General features: G+C 39.5%; 1 protein-coding gene across 2 annotated transcripts in view; it reads left to right on the top strand.

Annotated features, from left to right (window-relative positions):
* Positions 1-21,763, top strand: part of GTDC1 (glycosyltransferase like domain containing 1) — a gene marked incomplete at its 3' end in the record, with an annotated part of 324,823 nt that overhangs the window by 243,379 nt on the left and 59,681 nt on the right. For both annotated transcript variants that reach the window (XM_079710265.1, XM_079710264.1), the window contains one exon: positions 20,216-20,548. In XM_079710265.1, the coding sequence (XP_079566391.1) occupies positions 20,216-20,548 (333 nt within the window). The remainder of the gene's footprint in view (positions 1-20,215; positions 20,549-21,763) is intronic.

Below are 21,763 nucleotides of genomic sequence, written 5' to 3'. Positions count from 1 at the left end.
ACCTGACGTGACAACATGGCATAAAGCCGTGATACAAAACGTTTCATTCTATTCTTGTGAATGTTTTTTAAAGCTTTTATGCCTTTCACATGTCTTGTGTGTATATCTACTGACCAGTGGAAGTATAATTCGTGTTCAGATATTTATTTCTGTCAATGAATGACCAGACGGTTCTTGCCTGTGTTGGAAGAGAACCATTTTGCCTATTCGATAACTCTGAGTGACATTACGTATAACAAACTAGCCAGGATGATCCACTGTAGCCCGAGTGCGAAACATGTAGCTTTCTCTACTTTGTAAAGTTGGCAGAGACTCACAAATGCCTTTATTCTCATTTTTTAACTGAAATAGTTTGTGTATTTTTCCTACCAAAGTAACAGATGCTCAATGTGGAAAACTATGGTGATACAGGCAAAAAAAAGAGAGGAAGGATGCTTATAAATTAATTTTTACTACCTGTAACTTGCCACTTGGAGATTTGATGTTGGTCATGAGGTTACAAAGCTGACGTTTCTTTGAATACATACTATTTGTCTGACACTGTGCTAAGTGCTTTACATCAATCAGATTATTTAATCCTCCCCAGAACCCACTGACAAAGGGAATGGTATTAATCTCCTTTCATAGATGAGGAAACTGAAGCTCAGAGATACTAAATGAATCACCCAAAGTCACACAGCTAACAGGTCACACAATAGCAGAGCTAATTGAACGTGGGATTGCTGGACAGCTAGCTGCATTGATTTCTGTGAGTTGCATATGTGTCAGGTATTACTTTCACTTGCTTTTCAATTGAATTTATGAAGCTTTTGTTATATTAAAGTATTTAGTTTTGCACAGACGAATCTATACTTTTGTGATTTCTACCTTTAGTGCCATGTTTAAAAAGGCCTTTCCTATTCCTAGATTATAATATGGGAGGGAGGAAAAAAGCAATACCAACAGTACCAGAAGATATTAATCACAAGCCAGAAAGCCAAGGTATCTGCCGAAGTTGTTACCAACAGGAAGAAGTAGGAGATGTGAGGATGTGTTTGAAGGCAGTGGCAGAAGAGGACATAACGCTGTTCCCTCATTATGAGTATCAAGTCCAATAAGCCAATTAAATACACTTCCTTTCATGCCTCCTACCCTCCCCTTTAAGCTCCTGCCTCAGGGTCTGGACTGGGAGGAGGGACTGGAGGAAAAGAGAGGAAGGCTGGGCTTCCCTGATGGTGCAGTGGTTGAGGGTCCGCCTGCCAATGCAGGGGACACGGGTTCGTGCCCCGGTCCGGGAAGATCCCACATGCTGTGGAGTGGCTGGGCCCGTGAGCCATGGCCGCTGAGCCTGCACGTCCGGAGCCTGTGCTCCGCAACAGGAGAGGCCACAGCAGTGAAAGGCCCGTGTACCGTGCAAAAAAAAAAAAAAAGAGAGAGAGAGGAAGGCTTCTTACATAGCTGCTGCTGTTTGAGGGTATCTTTGGAGTGTCAGATGCCTTCTGTCAGGCAGTAAGTAGCCAGATGCCAGCACTTTTGTGTGGCACGTAGATGTGTTCTTTTGAGACACTCCTGGGGAGATCTCACCCACAGGTGTTCCCTGTCGTACAGGAAACCCTCTCTGGATGATCTCTAATCACTTCCTTCTCTCCGCTCTGACCCCAGGAGTATGTTCCTTGCCCTGAAGGCAGCCTTTCTGAGCGTAGTCCTTTCAGTATGGCACATGACTCCCCTCCACTGGGCCCACAGGGAAAAACAAAATTAGGTACCCTTTCCCTTCCAAATGGTAAAAAATGGAGGCTGCTTCCATTGCTGCCCTTTCTTCTTGGCCTGCCATGTGGACAACTTCTGACAGTCTCCTACCTTCAAAATCTCGAAGTCCTGACTCTCATCAGGATCTATGTCCCATATTTGGCGGGGGCGGGGGGTGGGGGGAGCATATGCATTAGGTTCTCCCAAGAACTCTGTTTTAGCGGCAAGAGGAGGTAGGCTTTTGGGTTCTGGCAGCTTGGCAGTCATTCACTTTGGGGAAAGAGGTGCCGGCCTCCCCTTCTGGCAACCATCCCCAGTCTCTGTGAGAGGTTTTCATGGAGCACACCTACTTCTGTGAATCTCCTCCTCTTACTTAGGCTGTTAGACAGTGATCGAGAAGAGTACGGGGCCAATAATTTCTACCTTTAGCAAGTCCTGCAGAAATGTGGCAGCACCTCTGTTTAGCATTTGTAGGTATTAGTCCTCGGCGTTAGGACCTCAGCTGAAATGCCAAGGTGTTAGGAAAAGTCCCACTCCACATCGTACGCTGTAGAGTTGTGCTGTGGAGATATCATATGATAGAAAGTTTCTAATTTTTTTTTTCAGAATGGATTGTGAGTTATCACAGATGTTTTCTGAGTAGTACATTACTTTTTTAAAAAAATTAATTAATATATTTATTTTTGGCTGCGTTGGGTCTCCGTTGCTGTGCACGGGCTTTCTCTAGTTGCAGCGAGCGGGGGCTACTCTTCGTTGCGGTGCGCGGGCTTCAGTAGTTGTGGCTCGCGGGCTCTAGAGCGCGGGCTCAGTAGTTGTGGCGCACGGGCTTAGTTGCTCTGCGGCATGTGGGATCTTCCCGGACCAGGGCTCGAACCCGTGTCCCCTGCATTAGCAGGTGGATTCTTAACCACTGCGCCACCAGGGAAATCCCCACTGCGCCACTGGGGAAATCCCCACTGCACCACCAGGGACATCCTGTATATTACTTTTTAAATAGTGGCCCAAGCCATCAATAAATTGACATTCATTTCTTCTAGAGGTATAACCCCATTACAATAAAATGGAAAAAAATCAAAGGAGTGTTCTGTATTGCAAAGCTATTTCTGTGTCACAGTGTGTAGTCTTTAGAAGCAGGATTTTGTTGATCTTGGTGACAACAAATTCAATATATCTAATAATCCTGCATAGCAGGTCTTCATTCTCCTTCCTGTTGATGTGACAGTCACTCTTTAATGAAACCTTATTTTGTATACTATTTGCATTGTAGATCAGGAATGAAGAGCTGAGTTTGCTTAAGCAATAGCTGAGCTGTTTATACTTTTTATATTCTTCCATCAAGAAATAATTACCCTTCAAACAACCTTACCTCTTTCTACTTTGTATATGCAGACTACCTAAATAAAACATATGCAAACTTCCAAACCACACATCAGTATACAGAAACAATCAGGACCCAGAAAAGCATAGAATAGCGTATACATAACCTATTCCACTTCCTTGTACCAAGGCATTCATTCATTCAGCAAGTCTATATTGAGCATCTACCATAAGCCTGCGAGGCAATAGAGTTGAATTTTGCTCGTTTATTTACTACAGGAAAGTAAAGAATAATGTTTGTTTTAACTCCAGTTCTATAAAATCGGAATGTTATTTCTGGCTTAACAAAGATAATATTGTAGTAGAACTTCGGTATCTCACTGGTTGCTGTCCATAATTCTCTGTTGGAATACATCTACACATGGATTAGTTTTAAATGGCCTTCGGCAGTTTACTGTAGGGCCATCTGGCCATTTGCTATCTGTACTCCCAAAATAACATGCAGTTCTAGAATAACTTAGAACTCAGTTATGCCCTGGCATATATTATTGAAGTGTTAAATGGGTATAAAGTAGGGCATGTATTGACAATTCAGGTAGGATATGCAGTACTCTAAAATAGCCCAGGCCAATAAGATGCAGACTCTCAGTACAGCTAAATTATAGAATAATTACATTTTTAAGATTATAAGATTTTTTTGTTTTATATGAGAATTTCACTGCATAGTTATTTTTTCTAGGACATTTATTGTGTCATTAAAGGTATACCACTTCCATTTATATCAACTTTAGTATTTAAGGAGATGTTTGTACATCTCTGTGGTTATGATTCACAATAACGTTAGCACAAAACTGTGAATGGATGAGTCTCTACTGCAAATATATGCCCACTGTTCAAAAAAGGATATTTCAAGGTGGAAAGTAGAAAACTCTTCTGCAAATAATGTTAAACCTCAAAATAATGTTCAGCATGTCCTGAAAGATGACCATGGATTGTTGTGATCTTTAAACAACCAACATACTATTTCTTTAAAAAGCTTAGAAGAGGGAAATCCAACCATATGTTAAAATGTCTGATTTTTCTTCTAATTCTTTTTCCTATAACAGCAGAATTTTGAGTTTGAGTGGGTGCTCTATAAATACCTGCTGACTGCCGAAGGAAACATATTAGAATTTAGAAAGATGGTGAGGTTTTTTTTAAAGGAAAAGTAAAACTTGGGTACAAACCTTTCTCCATTGCTTCATTTTGGGGAGCCTGTAGCTTTCTGGTATTTCCTGTTGAATATCCATCTTAGCGTAGCAAGTGATAAACTGGCTCACACAACTTACTGTAGGATTAGACCCTTAATAAGTTCAGATACTAGAACTTCTGGATAGAGAAGATAAAGTAGGTTTTTACAACAGTTAATAGCATAAAGAATAAATTGCAAGTATGAGAAATAAAAGGCACTATAAAAGCTTAGTGCATATTTTGAGAAGAACTAAGTAGAAATTTTATACATTCATTGAAATTAACCACTGAGTGTAAGTATTAGACATGTGTAAAGAGAGAATTAGTGACCTAGAAGCTAGATCTTAAGGAATAAAAAGATAAGAATTCAACATATGTCTAATAGAAGTTTCAGAAGGAAAATTAGAGAAAATGCTAAAAGCAATAGTCAAAGAGATTTTGGTAAGAAATTTCTAGAGATTATTAATTAAGTCATGAATTCTCAAGGTAATGCATATATTTGGTTTTAAAAGATCAGAGGGTGCAAAAAGTATCTGTAAGACAAAGCAAAATTCCTTTCCCCAGTTCATCCCACCCCAAACTGCCCCCCTGCCCTAGCTACCACTTAACAAAACTTTTGTTTCTTATTTTGCTATTTCTTGATTTTTTAAAATATGAGATATTATCTGTTGACTTCCTACAGTAGAAATGGTGATTTAGTTAGCCCTCTTACTTACTGTATGAGCATGCACATGCAGGCACTCACATATTTTTCCCTCTCCCTAGCCTTCCAATATAACTGTATCTCAATTTTTGGTTAATTAAATACTCTGTGTTTATAGCATTATTGCTATGTGAAACTGTTCCCGGCTGAGCATCATTGTTTTCTATGATAAGATTTCCTTCCCTGAACAACTCTTCATTTTTTCCTGGAGGTAAATATTGCTTTAGCTTTATTTGCTTGGTTTCTGTGTCACTAGCACAAACCCATTCCTAGCTCTGCCACCATCACTAACTCATCTTTTTAATATGGTCAGACACATCAGGAAATCTATCATTTCAATTTTTTTCCTTGGACACCCCCATCCTGGAGGCCTAGATTCTCCTGCTCCTGTTAGTTTTATGTTGCTCTCTGGACCCTTGAGTCAACTATTTCCTGGATCCCACATCTTTCTCTTTTTTTACTTTATCATTTTAGTGGGGTACATCCACCAGTATCTCCTCAAGAAATGTAGGGAGCTAAAATTTCTTAAGACCTTGCTTGTCTGGAAATGGCTTTGTCCTTCCTCACATTTACTTCATACTTGACTGAGTTTTGAGCTCTCATTGGAGCTCATTTTTCTCAGAAGTTTGAGGTAATACTCCATTGTTTTCTACTTTTTGAACTTCCTGTTGAGAAGTCTGATTTCTGTCTATTTCTGTTAACTTGCCTGTGACTCGTCATGTTCACTCTCCCAAAAGGTATTAGACTTTCTTTTTTACTCCTGTCTTCTGAAACTCCTGTCTTCTGAAATTCCGTAATTGGATTTTTATTCTTTTCTTATGCTGGGTATATATTTCCTTCACTACAAAGAATTTTCTTATATTTTTTCTTTGATTTTCTCACCCATGATTTTCTCAATATGTATGTTCCTCAACTCCTATTAGTCATTATTGAACCTTAGATTGACTTTATTTTGTTATCTCTTTTCCTATTTTCTTCTTTGTTTTTGTTTTTATTTTGCTTTCTGTAAGATCTTCTCAACTTTATCTTCTAACTCTTCTATTGATTTTTTTCAGTTATGATATTTTTATTTGTAAGCACTCTTTCTTGTTCTTGAATTTCCTTTCTAATCACATCCTGTTTCTCCCATCATGAATGCAAAAGCTTATTTTATCATTATGGATATCATAGGATTTTTAAAAAAAACTTTTCTTCTACTCTCCATGTTGTCTGTTTCCTCTAAGTTCCCCTTTTGTATTTGTTTGATTCATCATATTAACTTGATGTTAAAATTTTCCTCAAATATCTGATGGTGACTGTCTCTCCATTCATATTTGAGGTGAGACCTTGAAAGATGATTAGAATTTCAGACAGGGCTTGTTGACCAGTGACCTTTCTCATAGGACCTCATTTGTTTCATTGTGGCATCTCCACATGTCAGCGTTGCTAGGTCAGCCCAGTTAGTTTCCAGAGAACGGTTCCTATAATGTCCTGGAAGGAAAATCTCCAGCTGTCTGGGAGCCAAATGGAGGAGGGGCGCTGGAGAAGCATCATTAATAAATAGATATCCTTTCATTTAATTTCCCTCACCCTTGCTTTTAGCCTTGCCTGGTCTCTGTGGTCCAGATCATCCAGTGAGGAAGCCTTTCTGCTGCTGAGGAGAGAGGTCAGGGGAGAAGGACGGTAGTTGCTTGGCTGCATGGGCTTGAGGAGGTTACCAGAGGGCTTGTGTTTACTTTCTATAGAATTGCTACCAGTTCTGTTTTCAGCTCTGCTCTGCAATTGCACCTCCAGAGGTACTTGGTGTTTCCAGTTCCTGAGCCTTCCGGAGTTTCTCTGGAGCAAATGAGCTGCTGTCTCTTTGCTAACACCACATACACAAGCAGAATCACCTACACTTACAGAAGCATTCTGCCTCCTTCTCTCTGCTCCAACACCACTCATCCATTTGCTTTCCATCTCTTGAAATCCAGTTGACATTTCTTTTCTGTTGTCATCTTACTCAATTATTCTTGTTGTCCCTGAGAGTCCATGCCTTATAAAAATTCCCATACCATTATTTCAGTAGAGCTTCAAAAGGCAGAGGGATTTAAAATTGATGTTTACTTTTCCATGTTTTCCCCAGTCTGTTCTTCATACCGCATGCAGCATTTTTATTCAGACCCAATCTGATTAGAAATTTCTCAAATGGCTATAAACCTCTTACTTATATTATTAAGGGCAGAAAGTCCTCCCCCTGGTTATTTCTCGAGCCTCGTTTTTGACCTCCCCCTCCCTTACCTTCATTGCTATCCACACTCACTCAATGCTCTGGCCATATTTTGCTTTTGCCCCTGAACCATGTTTTCTCACCAGGTCCTTTGCACATGCTGTTCTTAACACAGTCCACCTCTCACATTCACACCTGGCTACTTTCCAATCATCACTGAGGTCTCAGCCGAAAGAGCACCTTCTCTGGAGAGCCTTTCTTGACATTAGCCCCCCTCCCTAGGCCTGGGTTCTCATAATTATAATACCTAATTCTCCCCTGATTGGAGCACCTACCCCATTGGGTGTTTCATGAGGGCATCTTGGCTATTTGCCTGGCACATAATAGGCATTCTAATTTGTGTTGAACGGTGAATAAATGTTTTTTTCTCTGACCTTTTTCACTCAGTATTTTCACTGAGAATGTAAGTATTTCTTTACCTTCAAGCCTTGGTTATATTCTAGTAATAGCCCAGCACTTTACCCATCTCTTCCAAACTTAGAAATACTAGAAAGTATAGAAAACCTGAAGAAATCAGAAATGCTTGTACACTCACTTTGTACATTTAAAGGCTTTATTTCAAATGTAAAGTTAACAAAATTGTATCTTAAAATATTAGTTTGGAATAAAGACAGTTTCTGTGGCTTAAAAATTAGACAGTGTAGAACCAGAACTTGAAGTGAATCAATACTTAATGCTGTAGCATTGAAAAAAAAAGGGGGGTTGTGCTGGAAGTTGGATTTGCTGGTAATTTTGATTTATTCAGGTTGTGGGTAGGAAAATGAAAAAGGAAAAAATAAAAGACTGGATTTTTGATGCCCATCTGTTCATGCTTCAGAGACCTGGAAACTGATGTTTTAAATTTCCTGGTTTTACTTTTCTGGTTTATACAGCTTTAAGAAGGGAGAAGATGGAACCTCTCAGTTAGAAAAATGAAGGAATAAAAGGAAAGACAAGGAAAAGCACAAGGTAGAAAAAAGCACCACAGGAAACAAATAATAGAAATGGAGGAATATATTTGTTTGATTTATAACATTGAGCCTTTTTGTAATTAATGTGCCTCTAGATAGAGAACAAATCTTTGATTAGTATACAAATGAAAATAAGGTAACATTAAAATGCCTGCCTTAAATGGATGGCTAAAGTGTAACTTGTGAGAGTTAACAAGAAAAACGCATCTTAAAAAAAGGCATGGAAAAAAAAAAGTCATGGGTCTCTGATTTATAAAGTAGCTTAACTATGAGAGGGCCAGTGGAGTCAGAGACAGGAGTTTTTAGAATGTTGATTATCTCTTTAGTAACCACGACAGCATAATGTTGACCTTCTCCATTATTATCAAAAATAAAAAATAATAGTATTTACTGACCTCTTACTATGTGCCAAGCAATATGGAAAACATAACTTTGCAAGGCAGCATTATTATTCGCTCCATTTTACAGATGGGGTAACTGATAATTAGAGAAAAAACTCTTTCCCAAGGTTAACTAATAAGTGGCAGAGCCCTGAATTTAAAACTATACAATATACCTAGAGCCCTGCTTGACCCAGTGTGCCTTTTTGCCTCTTAATAATTATAAGATAATCAGTAGATTTGATTAGAAGTTTGATCCTCCTTCCATTAGAAGTCTAGGGGACTGGTCTCATTCTCATTGAACATATGAAGAAACCCAGGTTTCAAAAGATTAAGTGACTTTATTCACAGCTGAACAAATTTTTAAGAAAAATTCTTTCCTAAACTCAGTTCTCTATTCTTTTTATTTTTAGTTAAAAAAGGAACATTTTTGTTTCACAATTCATATTTTCTCCTTTTCATCCCCCAAATTCTCTTATCAGTTTTGATGGTTAGCTCTCTCTTCTTGTACAATATTCTCTTGTTGTCACTGTCTGTCAACATAGATATGGTACCTTCCACTCTATCATTTTCCTGATACCCTGTTCAGGAAATTTCACCCATCATGGTATTGATTCTTTCCCCTCTTTTCCACAACAGTATCCAGTTGTATTCATCATCTCAGGCTGCCATAACAAAATACCATAGACTGGGTGGTTTAAACAACAGGAATTTACCGTTCTGGAGGCTGAAAGTCTGAGATGAGAGTGCTAGTATAGTCAATTCTGAGGAGAGCTCTCTTCCTGACTTGCAGCTGGCTGCCTTCTGGCTGTGTCCTCACATGTGGCCGTGGGAGGGAAGGGGGAAGAAAGAGAGAGAGAGGAAGAGAGATCTCTTCCTCTTCCTGTAAGACCACAGTCCTATCGGATTATGGACCAATCCTATGACCTCATTTAACCCTACTTACCTCCTAAAGACCCTATCTCCAGACATAGTCACATTCAGGGTTAGGACTTCAACATATGAATTTTGAGGGAACACAATTCAGCCCATAGCACCCATAAAATGATACCATGCTCTAAAGGATACTCTCCAATTGGAAACACTGCCCTAAGGGAATTCCTATTTTTGTTTGGAAAGAAGAAAGTGATCCTTTCTTCAATACCAGCACATTTTACTATCTTGCTTTCAACCTCCAAATAATGGCTTCCAAAATAAATTGTGGAATAGGACATGTGATTAGAGATCATTTTTAGAGTTTCCTTCAGTGCTTTACTGATGCTGTAGAAGATATGGGATTCCCAGAGTAATGTGAACATTTACTTGCTAACAAGGTAAATCCATACCGAGCAGCTTGCTGAGTCTATGTACACGTGAAACAGCCACTTCCTCTTGCTTGAAAGAAATTACTTCAGATTCACATTTGGGAACTTTTTTCATTTTTGTATACTATCGTTAAATTAAGCGGGGTGAATGAATAGAAGCTTTTAAGACTTCACTTCTGAGTTATTAATGAAACAAATGATGAGCAAATTATTAAGTTTAAATGGAAAAGTTAGATCATTGTAGTAATGGAATCAGTAAATACAGTTTAGTTTAAAGGTAATATGGATAGCTTACAATTTCTGGGGGTAAGAGACCAAAAGAAGTATGTATGAAATGTCACTACATATGCTCTAAAATTTTTGTAAAAATAGACACAACCTCTTGCTCGTAGAAGGAGCTTAGATATTTGTTGAATGAATATTTGTTGACTGAGTCAAGACAGTGGCTCATTTACAAACTAGGAAATCCAGTGTTACCCAAGATGGCCTTAGAAATAACTCCATAAGTGTGGATGTTACATAAAGAAGCAAGGAAATGGGAAGTTTACTTTGATTTACTCAGCTCATCTACACATCCTTACCAGCTCTCTTTTAATCCTCTCAAGAAATTTGGAAAAACAGATATTACCCCATTTCATAGATCAGAAAACTGAGGTTCAGAGAAATTAAGTGATTTGAATAAATTCACAAATACCGGAAGTCCCGATGCAATACTGGGTACCAATACTACAGCCTGGGTTCTCCCCTCTTCAACATGCCCATTGCCTGAGTGGACTTACTTTAAGGTGCTTCACAGAGATTTCTCTCCACCTGTCCTCCCAAAAGAATCTCATAGGCTTACTGTGAAATTATCCCATTTGTGATTAGTTTCCTTGAATTAAGGTATTGTGCTTTTGAAAAGTGGAACATATTGAGTGAGCATTGAAGATGATTAGTACATTGTGGGAATTTAAGATTAGTTTCCAACAAGGCCAACAGGGAAGAACAGGGCATGATTCAAGGTAGATGCAAGGAGATGCATGGTGATGAGCGTGGCAGGGATGGGGGCCCTGGGCCACTGGGAAGGAGCATAAATCTCTTAGGGAATTAACAACCAGTTGGTGGAGAGTGCTTACAGGGGAGGTAGGAAGATAAAGATTCACTGTTTGCAGTTTAGCCTGCAACTTTGCTGACTGTGTTCAATTACTACAGTAAACCTTGTGTAAATTAGAGGGTTTTGTGGTGCTTAGCTCTTTTCGGGGGAGGAATACGAATCATGAGAAGTGTGCATGCATCTGTTCACAAGGATGGCTCTGGGTTTGATAAACATGGGCTGTGGCAACATGCAAGGTAGCTTTTCCTAGTCTCATACATTGTTAAGGACCTTAAGTTTTCTGTATGGGAGGAGTATATCATCAAGGGATTTTATAAAATTGCATAAGACAAACTGCTCCTACTAGTAGGCAGTTAAATTAGCAGTGTGTACAATCTAAAACACTTTGGAATTAAGAGAGATTGACATATACACACTACTACATACAAAAGAGATAACTAATAAGGACCTACTGTATAGCACAGGGAACTCTACTCAATACTCTGTAATGACCTATATGGGAAAAGGATCTAAAAAAAGAGTGGATATATGTATATGTGTAATTGATTCACTGTACTGTACACCTGAAACTAATACAACATTGTAAACCAACTATATGCCAATAAAAATTTTTTTAAAATGAGGAGAATGAGGAATTGAGGCATAATTATTTAAGTTAAATAATACTAATTACATAAACTCTGTTGCCAGAAGAAGCCATGTATTGTAAATAAATGGTATAAATTAGGTATATGGAAAGTGTTAGATTTTCAGAAATGATTCTTAGAAATGCTGGTGGAAAAAAATATAAAAAAACAGACTCATGGGAACAGAACCATCTTTTCCTTATGACAGTCATATATCCCAGCTATTTAAAGGACAGACATCAGAAAATGATGGACCTTAAACAGAAGAGAGGAAGCTGAAGCTTCTCTTTTTGGCAGCCTTCAAGAGAAGATGCTGTCTTGACTAAGTGTGTCATCTCTGGGACCATACATCGATAATGAGGCCAGTCTGATAACCATAAATATGCTTTCAGTTTCAGCATGCCTTTCTCAGGCTAACAAGTAGGGTTTGCTTGTTAATTTTAACTGAGGCTAGTTTCTATGGATCCTGTTTTCCTATCTTGTCACAAAACAGATTCTTCGTAGTCAAAGCAAGACACCCTTGCTCAGTATCCTCTCTCGGACTGCTGTCAATGTTGCATGTTGGCTTTGAAAATTTGCACAATGGGAGTTGAAATTTGGTTCAGGCACGAAACTCGAGCATTTAAATGACATGGCCTAAACAGCCGCGGTGTTGTTGGATGGCTGTTCCCCCAAAGCATTTGTGCTATGTGCATGTGGATGGTGATTGACTCATCTGTGATTCAAATTTGTTCAAATAATGTTCTGCCAGAGTTTCTTGTTGAAACAGCCTTCGTAGACATGTGCCATCTATTTTTTGAATATTAGCCCATAGCCATCTCCAATAAAGAGGAGCAGCCATCCCTACAGCCAACCACCAAGCATAAGTCTGTCTTTCTGTTAAATGTTGTGGTCTTCAAACATCTAGTTTTAATTATGATAGACTTCCTTGTTTGTGATTCCTTTATTTAGTGAAGACAATGTGGCAAGAAGTATAGGGGGTGTATGCGTGCACATGAGAATGCTAGATTAAGATCTTTACTTTTATACTTTATAGGTTTATATAAATCTGCTTACCATATAAGTGATATATTGGATACATGTGGGCAACATGATTTTTTGATTATCTTTGATATTTGCTTATGTGGCTAAAATTCTAAAAATGTTAATTTTGTAATTAATTTCCAACACATTGTTTGGAAACAGTGAATAGTTTTTGTTATAAATCACCCAAGAACTTAGATCACTGAACTGCCTGGATGTGTCTTCCCAGTTGGTTTTGGAAAAATTATTTATCTTTGATTCCTATTTCCCTTCTCTTCAATTCTCAACATGGTTTCTATCCTGGAATCCACAGAAATTGCTGTGATAAAATCGAATGATATTTTTTTTCTGCTGTCATCCATATTAGCCTTGAACTGTATTTTTTTCTGTTACTTTTTTCACAGGTTTCCCTGATATCTTCAGACTTCCTTTTCTCTACTGATGTGTGGCCTTGGTGAATGGCCATTTGGGCTGAGTTTCATCATTTGGAGAGGGAATGCATTTTCCCACTCCTCTGCCATCTCTACTATATAAAATATGCCATCACCTATCTGGTTCCCCATGCTTTTTGACTCAGGCTGTGCACCTCCTAGGGTCTAAAGTAGTATTTCCCAGGGTATCCTTTGTCGAATATTAATTCTTAAGGTGCCTCTTTGTGTGTATGTGTGTGTGGGGGGGGGGTGAGGGCTTTGGGGGATTGGTCCTTGTTTCATTAAGTGCTAAGTATGGGAAACAATCAACACAATGTCTCTATCACACAATAGGTATTAAATAAATATTTATTGAACGAACAAAAGAATGAATGAATGAACATATTTACTGAACATACTAGCATGTGCTTTGGGAAGTTCTGCCGTGAAGGAAGATGTCTAACTTTGTTTAACCCAGCATTTCCAAAACTTGATCTCTCACAAAACCTTCTCTAGGGCAATACCTACACGTTCTGTTTCGTGATAAACAGAACACACCTTGTGAGACTTCAGCCTGAAGGGATGGCCGTACTGTTCTCCCTCCCCGACACCTGAGCTACATGTACACACGCTGAGCTTCCTCAGCCCTCTCTCTCCATGCCTGCCCCACAGGGAAGCCAGTTTCCATATTCCAGTTGCTAAGGCTCTCCTCTTTTCTCTTTGGCTCATATTTAAAATAATCGTTGATGAATTATGCCCTCTCTCTGTCTCTTTAATCATCCACTCATTTGCATCATTTTTTTTTCACACGCTATCTTCCAGATCTGCTTTGAGAAGCATGACTTAATCATGTCCTGTGGACTCTTATCTGTGGGTACTTATTTATGAGATTCTATAGGTTGAACTTACCATATTAAGTACTTTTTATTGAAATCTCTCAAAAAGATGTTTGTAGGCAATGTATTCCACATGACATACATTTTAGCCACAGCATTCTCTTCAACAACACATGAATCAGTCTCAATGTCTTAAGTCGACATGACTTGCTTTATCTTATCGCCTTCTTCCTGACTACCTCTGTTGGTCAGCTAAACATAAGCTGGCTTCTCAACTTCAGCAGAAATCAGCTAAGGAGCCTAGAGCATCTCCTTTGCTTATGCTCAATCTTAGCATTGGTTTAAGCTCCGCCCAAATCTGGTCTTTTTGGACTAATCCAAATAAGGCATTTGGCCATTCCTACAGGTCCAGCTCTACGTTTGTGTGTTTGGATGTTGGTAGTGCAGGGAAGCAATCAGATTTAGGTCTGGAAAGTACTTATTCCAGCTGTGTCTTTAAACATCCCTCAACATAGTACTGGGGTTTTGTGGCAATGCCTCTGGACCCACCCTGGGGGACAGAGGTGGGAAAGAAGGATAGGCGGCAGAGGGAAGGTTCTACTTTTGTTTCAAAGATTGGCTATTGGTTGGAAAAAAGTTGGGAGTGGGGTCCCAAGGCTGATAACAGATTGGAAACGACTGCAGTAACCAGAATCTTTCTAAGAGGGAAAACATGTTAGAATAGGGCTTCTGAGAGATTCAGAAACAAGAAGGACATTCTGTGAGTAAGGTGGGCAGTAACATTTCTTTAAGAAAAATTGAGGGGATGGTTAAACGGCAAGCCTGCCATGTGCTCTAGAAGGCAGCTCACTGGTATTCTTTCTTTTCTCTCCTTCACTCCTTACCTCTGTACCTTTCCTCTTCTCATTAGCACCTCCCCCAGAGTTGAAGCTGGGGAGGAGAAAGGAAGTGTTCGGTCATGTGCCTATTTGCATAGTTACTTCACTGAGTTCACACCAGGATAGTGCGAACATTCTGTCCGGTTCTATAAAAAAGCCAGTATCACCCCATTGGTAAAGTATTATTTGCTTTTTTAGCATAGCACCGTTTATTGCCAGCCTTCTCTTCACTGTACATTTCAAATAGCATCTGATTAAGAATGTTCTGGATGGGTTAATTAGTGTGGTGACTATTATTAAGCAAACTGCTTGTTAGTATATGTCTATTTGATCTTGGTATTGATGTGAAGTAATTGACCATAGAGCTACATTTAGAAAAGCTGGAATAAAGTTTTTTTGATTTCTATTATGGCAATAAATTGTTTATATTAAACATGTCTATGAAAATATGGGTTTCATGTCACACACAGAATCAGAGTAGACTGTGTGGGATGGTAGTTGAGGATCATTTTGTTTTGTTTTGTTTTGTTTTTTAGAAATAGTAATACATTTGTCCAGCTTGCTTCAAGATCAGCTCTGCTGAAACAAAGTAGTAAAAAATTATTACTGCTTACTGCTATAGAATATATGAAAACTGAAGTAATTTTAGCTTCCCTCATCTAAAGGACGTATTTCCTTTTAGTTTTAGCTAATTGCCTAAATACTTCTCTGGGTAACAATCACTCTATATAAAAGACTATTAGAGAAAAATATGAGAAGATATTGTAAACAAGGAAAGCACAGCACGTAACCACCTTCTTTCAAGTACTGGATTATCATCTATATTATTTATTGGTATTTTGTCCAGTTCTATTATTAAGTTTCCCCAGCTATAGCATTTCCATAGGGAATTTATTCCATGAGCTAATAAATTACACCATCAGGGAGTTTTTCTGGAAATTCAGCTTAAATTTTCCCATTCTTAATTTCATCTCATTACTCCTAGTTGTACCCCCTTGTACCTGGCTAAATAATTATTCTCTTTCCTTGGAGACTCCTATTATGTACCCCTCTAGTTGTCACTTAACCAGGCTATTCATATTTAGCTCCTTTAATCGGTCCTCATAAATCAATTTTTCCATTGCCTTAATCATTATTATTGCTCTTCTTAGAACTCTCTAATTTTCAAACATATATAGTTATCAGGTGCCTCAGATGAAATCAGCGTTTGCACAGTATTCTGCTCCCACAGACTTGGTCTCTCCCTTTCCTCTACATCACATTCCATAACCAAGCAGCATCAGTTTGTTTGCTGGTCCAATCAGCCCAGACTCATCTTGTCAAACTCCAGGAAATCTACATAGTCTTTTCCATGTGTCCTACTGCTTTCAGGTTTATTTTATTTTATCAATTTCATAATATTAATAAGCTGAGTTTTGTGTTTCTGTCCATATTGATATTCTGCATCTTCCCATGTCCTTATTCACCACCACCTATCTTGTCAGTCCTCCGCAACCTGGGTTAAGGTGGGATTCTGTTCATCCTTGAGAACATTTAGGAAATGTACTGCAAAAAAGCAGGCCTAGCACCTTGCCCACAGCTAGATTCCTTGTCAGTGACCAGTTCCCGTTGCTTACAAACCTTTAGCCAATCTCCCGTCTCTTTTAATTTGCAATTTTGCTCACATGCTGGCCAATATAAAGGGATTTTATGAGCAAGATGGGTCATGATACTGTTTTCTAAAATGAAGATATGTTGTTTCAATGCCCATTGATTTATGTGTGTGTGTGTGTGTGTGTGTGTGTGAATCCTTCATGCACCAAGTTTGTAATTCTGTTAAAATCCTTTTTAAGCTTGCCTGGCGTTCTTTATCTGACATAAACAAATAGGTTACTTCGCTTGCATTATTGTTGTTTTCCACATATGTACAGATGTTCCTTCTCTTACCATTTGTTCCATTTGTTTAGGAGAAGTTGAGGATATTGTCTAGTCATGTTTTTTCTTTTAGTGGTGATCAATGGGAACTTTCCAATTGATTTTTAGTTCCTTAGAATCTCCTCAGTATTTTGAATTTATTTCAGGAAGAAAGTTGGTTACCTCCCTTCATGATTTTGGACCTGTGAGATCTGAAACTCTAACCTGTATATGCCCAAGTTTCTTTCCATTTTTTAAAAAATAAACTCTCTAATTTTTTATTAGAGCAGTTCTAATGAAACTGAGGTTGTGACCACTGAGTTTTTAAAGGTCCATAGATGAGAAGAAAAAATTTTAGTACAACATTCATTATAATTCAATAAAATTCCTTAACCTAATAATCTAAAGAGAGATATTAAATTTAATGTTCGTTCTTTAAATTGAAGTATAATGGATTTACAATGCTGTGTTAGTTTCAGGTGTACATCAAAGTGACTCAGGTTTTTAGTATTTCATATATATATATTCTTTTTCAGATCCATTTCCCTTCCTTTTCCATTTTAAATCAAGAATTAATGTATTACTTTATAAGGGCATACCAAGGAGGTTAGCCCCATTCTTTGTGTTTTATCTGTCCATATGCAATATCTACTTCATCCACTTATGACAGGGCACGGGTGTGGGGGGAGGTGACTTACATATTCAGGTGATTTTTCTCAAAAGGCCTCACAAAACAAGCACAGAGTCCCCCACATCAAGTCTTTTGCTTCTAGAATGTACATAGCATACTACAGCCAGACTGGATTTCCAGTTTGCAGCAGAACCCGCACTGTTGCTTAGCCTTGCTCACCTGCCCGTTGGTTCGGAACTAGCGATCACCCATCCCCCTCTCCACGGCGACCTTCTGACTCAGGTCACTTCCTGAGCACCATCTCTCCTCACCTCGCTTGAAATAGATGGCCTCGTCCAAGGCTTTGGGGATGCACAGAATTCCGCACCTGCCACCTGAAACGGTTCTTTTCAATTACGTCTCTCTCTTCTTCTTCCCTCTCAGCTTTGTAAGGAAGCTCAGTGTGTGTTCTCTTGAATAAGGCCCTACTTCCCCCGCAGCAAGCATCCTGCCATTATCACACCTTATGATGTTTTTCTACTTCCATTTTTTTTTTTTTTTTTCGGTACGCGGGCCTCTCACTGCTGTGGCCTCTCCCGTTGCGGAGCACAGGCTCCAGACGTGCAGGCTCAGCCGCCATGGCTCACGGGCCCAGCCACTCCGCGGCATGTGGGATCTTCCTGGACCGGGGCACAAACCCGTGTCCCCTGCATCGGCAGGCGGACTCCCAACCACTGCGCCACCAAGGAAGCCCCTCTACTTCCATTTTCTAAGACTTTTCTGTTTCCTCAGGATCCTGCTCCCTTTCCTAGCAAGTATCCCCAAGCGAGCACCCCTGTGGACATGCACCCCATTAAAGAAAACTTGACGTTGCCTTCCCCTCTCTTCTCTGTGTCCCCTTCTCTCCCTAACCAGTGTCTGGTTTCTCTCTGCCCTCACTCCACACGAACCGCCCTGGGAGTAGCCAGTGATCTACGGTGTAACGGGGCCAAAATCGCCCTGTTGTTTCTGCTGCTGTAACACCTCTGCAGTGTTTCACACCCTTTTTTTTTTTTTTTTAACAGTTTTAAGAGCTCTTGGTTCTTTTTCCTACCCATGCTTTAGGAGCTCTTAATTTACCTCAATAGTGTGATATTCCTCTCAGATTCCCTTTCAGCTCTTCCAAGTGTTCCTCATTGCTTTCCTTGGTTCTGTGGTTCTTCTTCCTCACCTACCTCTTAAATGCATGTACTCTCCATTTCTTCACATACTCCACAGTCCAGGTAAGGGGCCGAGTCTCTGAATGGGCCTCAGGACCTCTGAGAACACCCTTGTTGTCTGGCCCCAGACTGCCTCTCTAGACCTCAGATCCCGGGACTCAGACTCTTTGGCTTGCATCTTATTCCCTGAAGAGTTCATGCTCTTTCACACCCTTTTCCTTTGATCACACTGTTCCCTCCGTTCAAAACTTCCCCCTCTCTGCCTTTCAGAATCAGTCAACTAAAACCCTCTTTAAGCCTTTACTTATCCCCAAGTCAGAATTAATCTCTAGTTCTCAGTTTTAAAAGTTAGAATGTCCATTCTTGATATACTGTGTTCTGCCGCAGGTTCCTTTGTTGTTCTCAAGTCTGTCTCCCACTCTGTCTACTGGTTTGCTCCCTAGTACTTGGTGAATTCCTTGGTTGCATTTTATGTGTTTGCTTCTATCGATAAGTAGCAGATATCGAACTCTATGACAAAGCATTATGGGAAGAAAGGGGTGAGATGGTAATGAAAAAAATACAAAAAGATACTTCAAGAAATATTAGCAAGGGACCAAGCTATGTGATCCTTATAAAACCTTAGACCATTTGGGAGCCAGTAAGAAGATGAAGTCCAACAGATGTGGTTTTGGATTAGCTGCTGACCTAATAGTTGGGCTTCCCTGGTGGCACAGTGGTTAAGAATCTGTCTACTTGGGCTTCCCTGGTGGCGCATAGGTTGAGAGTCCGCCTGCCGATGCAGGGGACACGGGTTCGTGCCCCGGTCCGGAAAGATCCCACATGCTACAGAGCGGCTGGACCCATGAGCCATGGCCGCTGGGGCTGCACGTCCGGAGCCTGTGCTCTGCAACAGGAGAGGCCACAACAGTGAGAGGCCCGCGTACCGCAAAAAAAAAAAAAAAAAAAAAAGGAATCTGCCTACCAATGCAAGGGACACGGGTTCAAGCCCTGGCCCAGGAAGATCCCACATGCCGTGGAGCAACTAAGCCCGTGTGCCACAACTACTGAGCCTGTGCTCTAGAGCCCGCAAGCCACAACTGCTGAGCCCGTGTGCCACAACTACTGAAGCCCATGTGCCTAGAGCCTGTGCTCCGCAACAAGAGAAGCCACGACAGTGAGAAGCCTGCACACCGCAACGAAGAGTAGCCCCCTCTCACTGCAACTAGAGAAAGCCCCTGCCTGCACAGCAACGAAGACCCAACACAGCCAAAAATAAAAATAAATAAATAAATAAATTTATTTTTTTAAAAAAAAGAAATATTAGCAAAGTCAACTTAATAAAAATGTGTACAGGTGCCCAGGAATACAGAACAGTCACGTGAGCAGAAATACCCAGTGTTAATTCAGGAAGTTTCAAGCATTATTGTAGGTTAATGAGTAAAAGTATGTTTTGAAAATAAGCACTGGGCCATGTCATGATAGGAAAACATAGAACTCCAGAAAGACAAGTAAAGAAAGAACGTTAAACCATCGCTCTACCCTGATTTTTTATGGTATGTGCAGTGCAGATTTTTATAGCCACAGAAACTCTTTGGAAACCAAAGACAATCTGGTCTAATTTCAAACTTTTGAACTTTCTCTTGGTGACTACTGCTTTTTGTGCTCTTCCTAGAATTTTTGTTATATCTTTAGTGGGTTTTTTCCTCAGTTTTTATACATCATCATCATGTGCTTACAGAAAGGTAAAGAGCAAATTTTAAATAGTATTTTCACTAAACGTATACTGCGTTTTCTTTTTGTAACAGATTCATGCCCAAGCACAAAGCAGCGCATTTACAGAAGATACTCAGCCTTAAGGGAAATGGCGGTGTTGCTCCATCCATGGCCTTTCCTTTCCAACAGGAGCAGAGGGGTTCTGAGAATTTATTGAAGAATTTTGATTCAGAGTCTGGATCCTGTGATGCTGCACAACAAGAAAACCTGGGTCGCTCAGTAAGGCAGGAGTCATACTTGAAAACATTCAGCTCATCAGATAATTCAAGCACTTATCATGGGGAACATAAACAAAATCCGTGTAACATTTTGGCTGGAGCTGATGATCAACAAAGACCATTGCATATTGTCTGGCCTCACAGGTGGTAAGTGTAAGACATACTAATTTAGTAAGTTGTCGAACTGGTAATAGAAAATATATTCTGATGATCAACTTAGTAATTTGTTGTCCCTATAGCTTTAGAAAAAGATCATTTTAATGTGGCAGTGCTACCAGTGTGATGCCAGGGTGACACTACTCAGTGTCTTTATGTTCATGGCTGTGTACTTAGATTAAATTTGAATCACAGATAATTATTTGCAGTGATTTGCTCAACTAACAACAGCAGCTTGGCACTTCCAGGAAACAGAATCTCATTCAAGAAGTTTCAAAGTGTAAGAATAGGATTTCATATTTTTTTATATATACCGTTATCACCACACTATTTTATAGCTACACATTGCTAACAAAGTATTACCATTAAAACAAAAACAATTTCTATTATTTACTAATTTGACCAGTTTCAACTGGGTGCCTTTATTTCACTTGTCATAATATATGTCAGTACATATGAAACTGTTGCCCTTCTCCCAGATGCCTCTGTATTGTACTAAGGAAAATGCTTTCCCAGTAGAACCTTTTCTAAACAGAGGAGAATCAACTGCAGCATGTAATCGCACCAAATATAAACTCATAAACTTAACCCTGGCTCCTATAAATTAGTATTTAAAGAGGTAAAATGTCCTGATAATCTTCTGGTATTAGGCATAAACATTTTAATCTAGTTTTTATTCCTCCCAGTTAGTTTAATCTGCATGTGGCCTGATTAGAGTTCACTTCCCCCACAGATTATGGTCTCTTTACTGCAGAGATGCTGGGCTGATCATTAGGTCCTGTTTTCTGAGAGCAACTGTTTACAGGTGAAGTAATAAGCACACCACACCGGCCGGGCAAAGCGCCTTTGCTGAGGATTTGACGTCCAGCACATTAAAACTCCAGAAGCTCTCCCAGTTGATCTGCAGCATCTGGTACCTAAAGGGATTTTCATCTTTGACTCTAAATGTATGAACGTAAAATTTAGGGATTGAAAGTTGATGTGGGATGTGGTTTTGGATTTGCCGATTCAGTCTCACACTTCCAGCATAGCCTTTCCAAGGGAGTTTTTACATTTATTTTTAAATCATGTTTTACTTAGAATGTGACAGTGTTCAGTGTTCTTTTATGTTATTTTTAAATGCAGTGCATCTAGATTAATTTAACCTGTTTCAAGGTAAAATAGATGTCATCATTGACTCCCTTCTGAAAAGTGTTTCATTCTACT

The sequence above is a fragment of the Hyperoodon ampullatus genome (assembly GCF_949752795.1).
Source record: "Hyperoodon ampullatus genome assembly, chromosome: 8".
NCBI classification, from domain to species: Eukaryota; Metazoa; Chordata; class Mammalia; order Artiodactyla; family Ziphiidae; genus Hyperoodon; species Hyperoodon ampullatus.
Note: the sequence above shows the minus strand (reverse complement) of the source record. Positions and strands in the feature narration are given on the sequence as shown.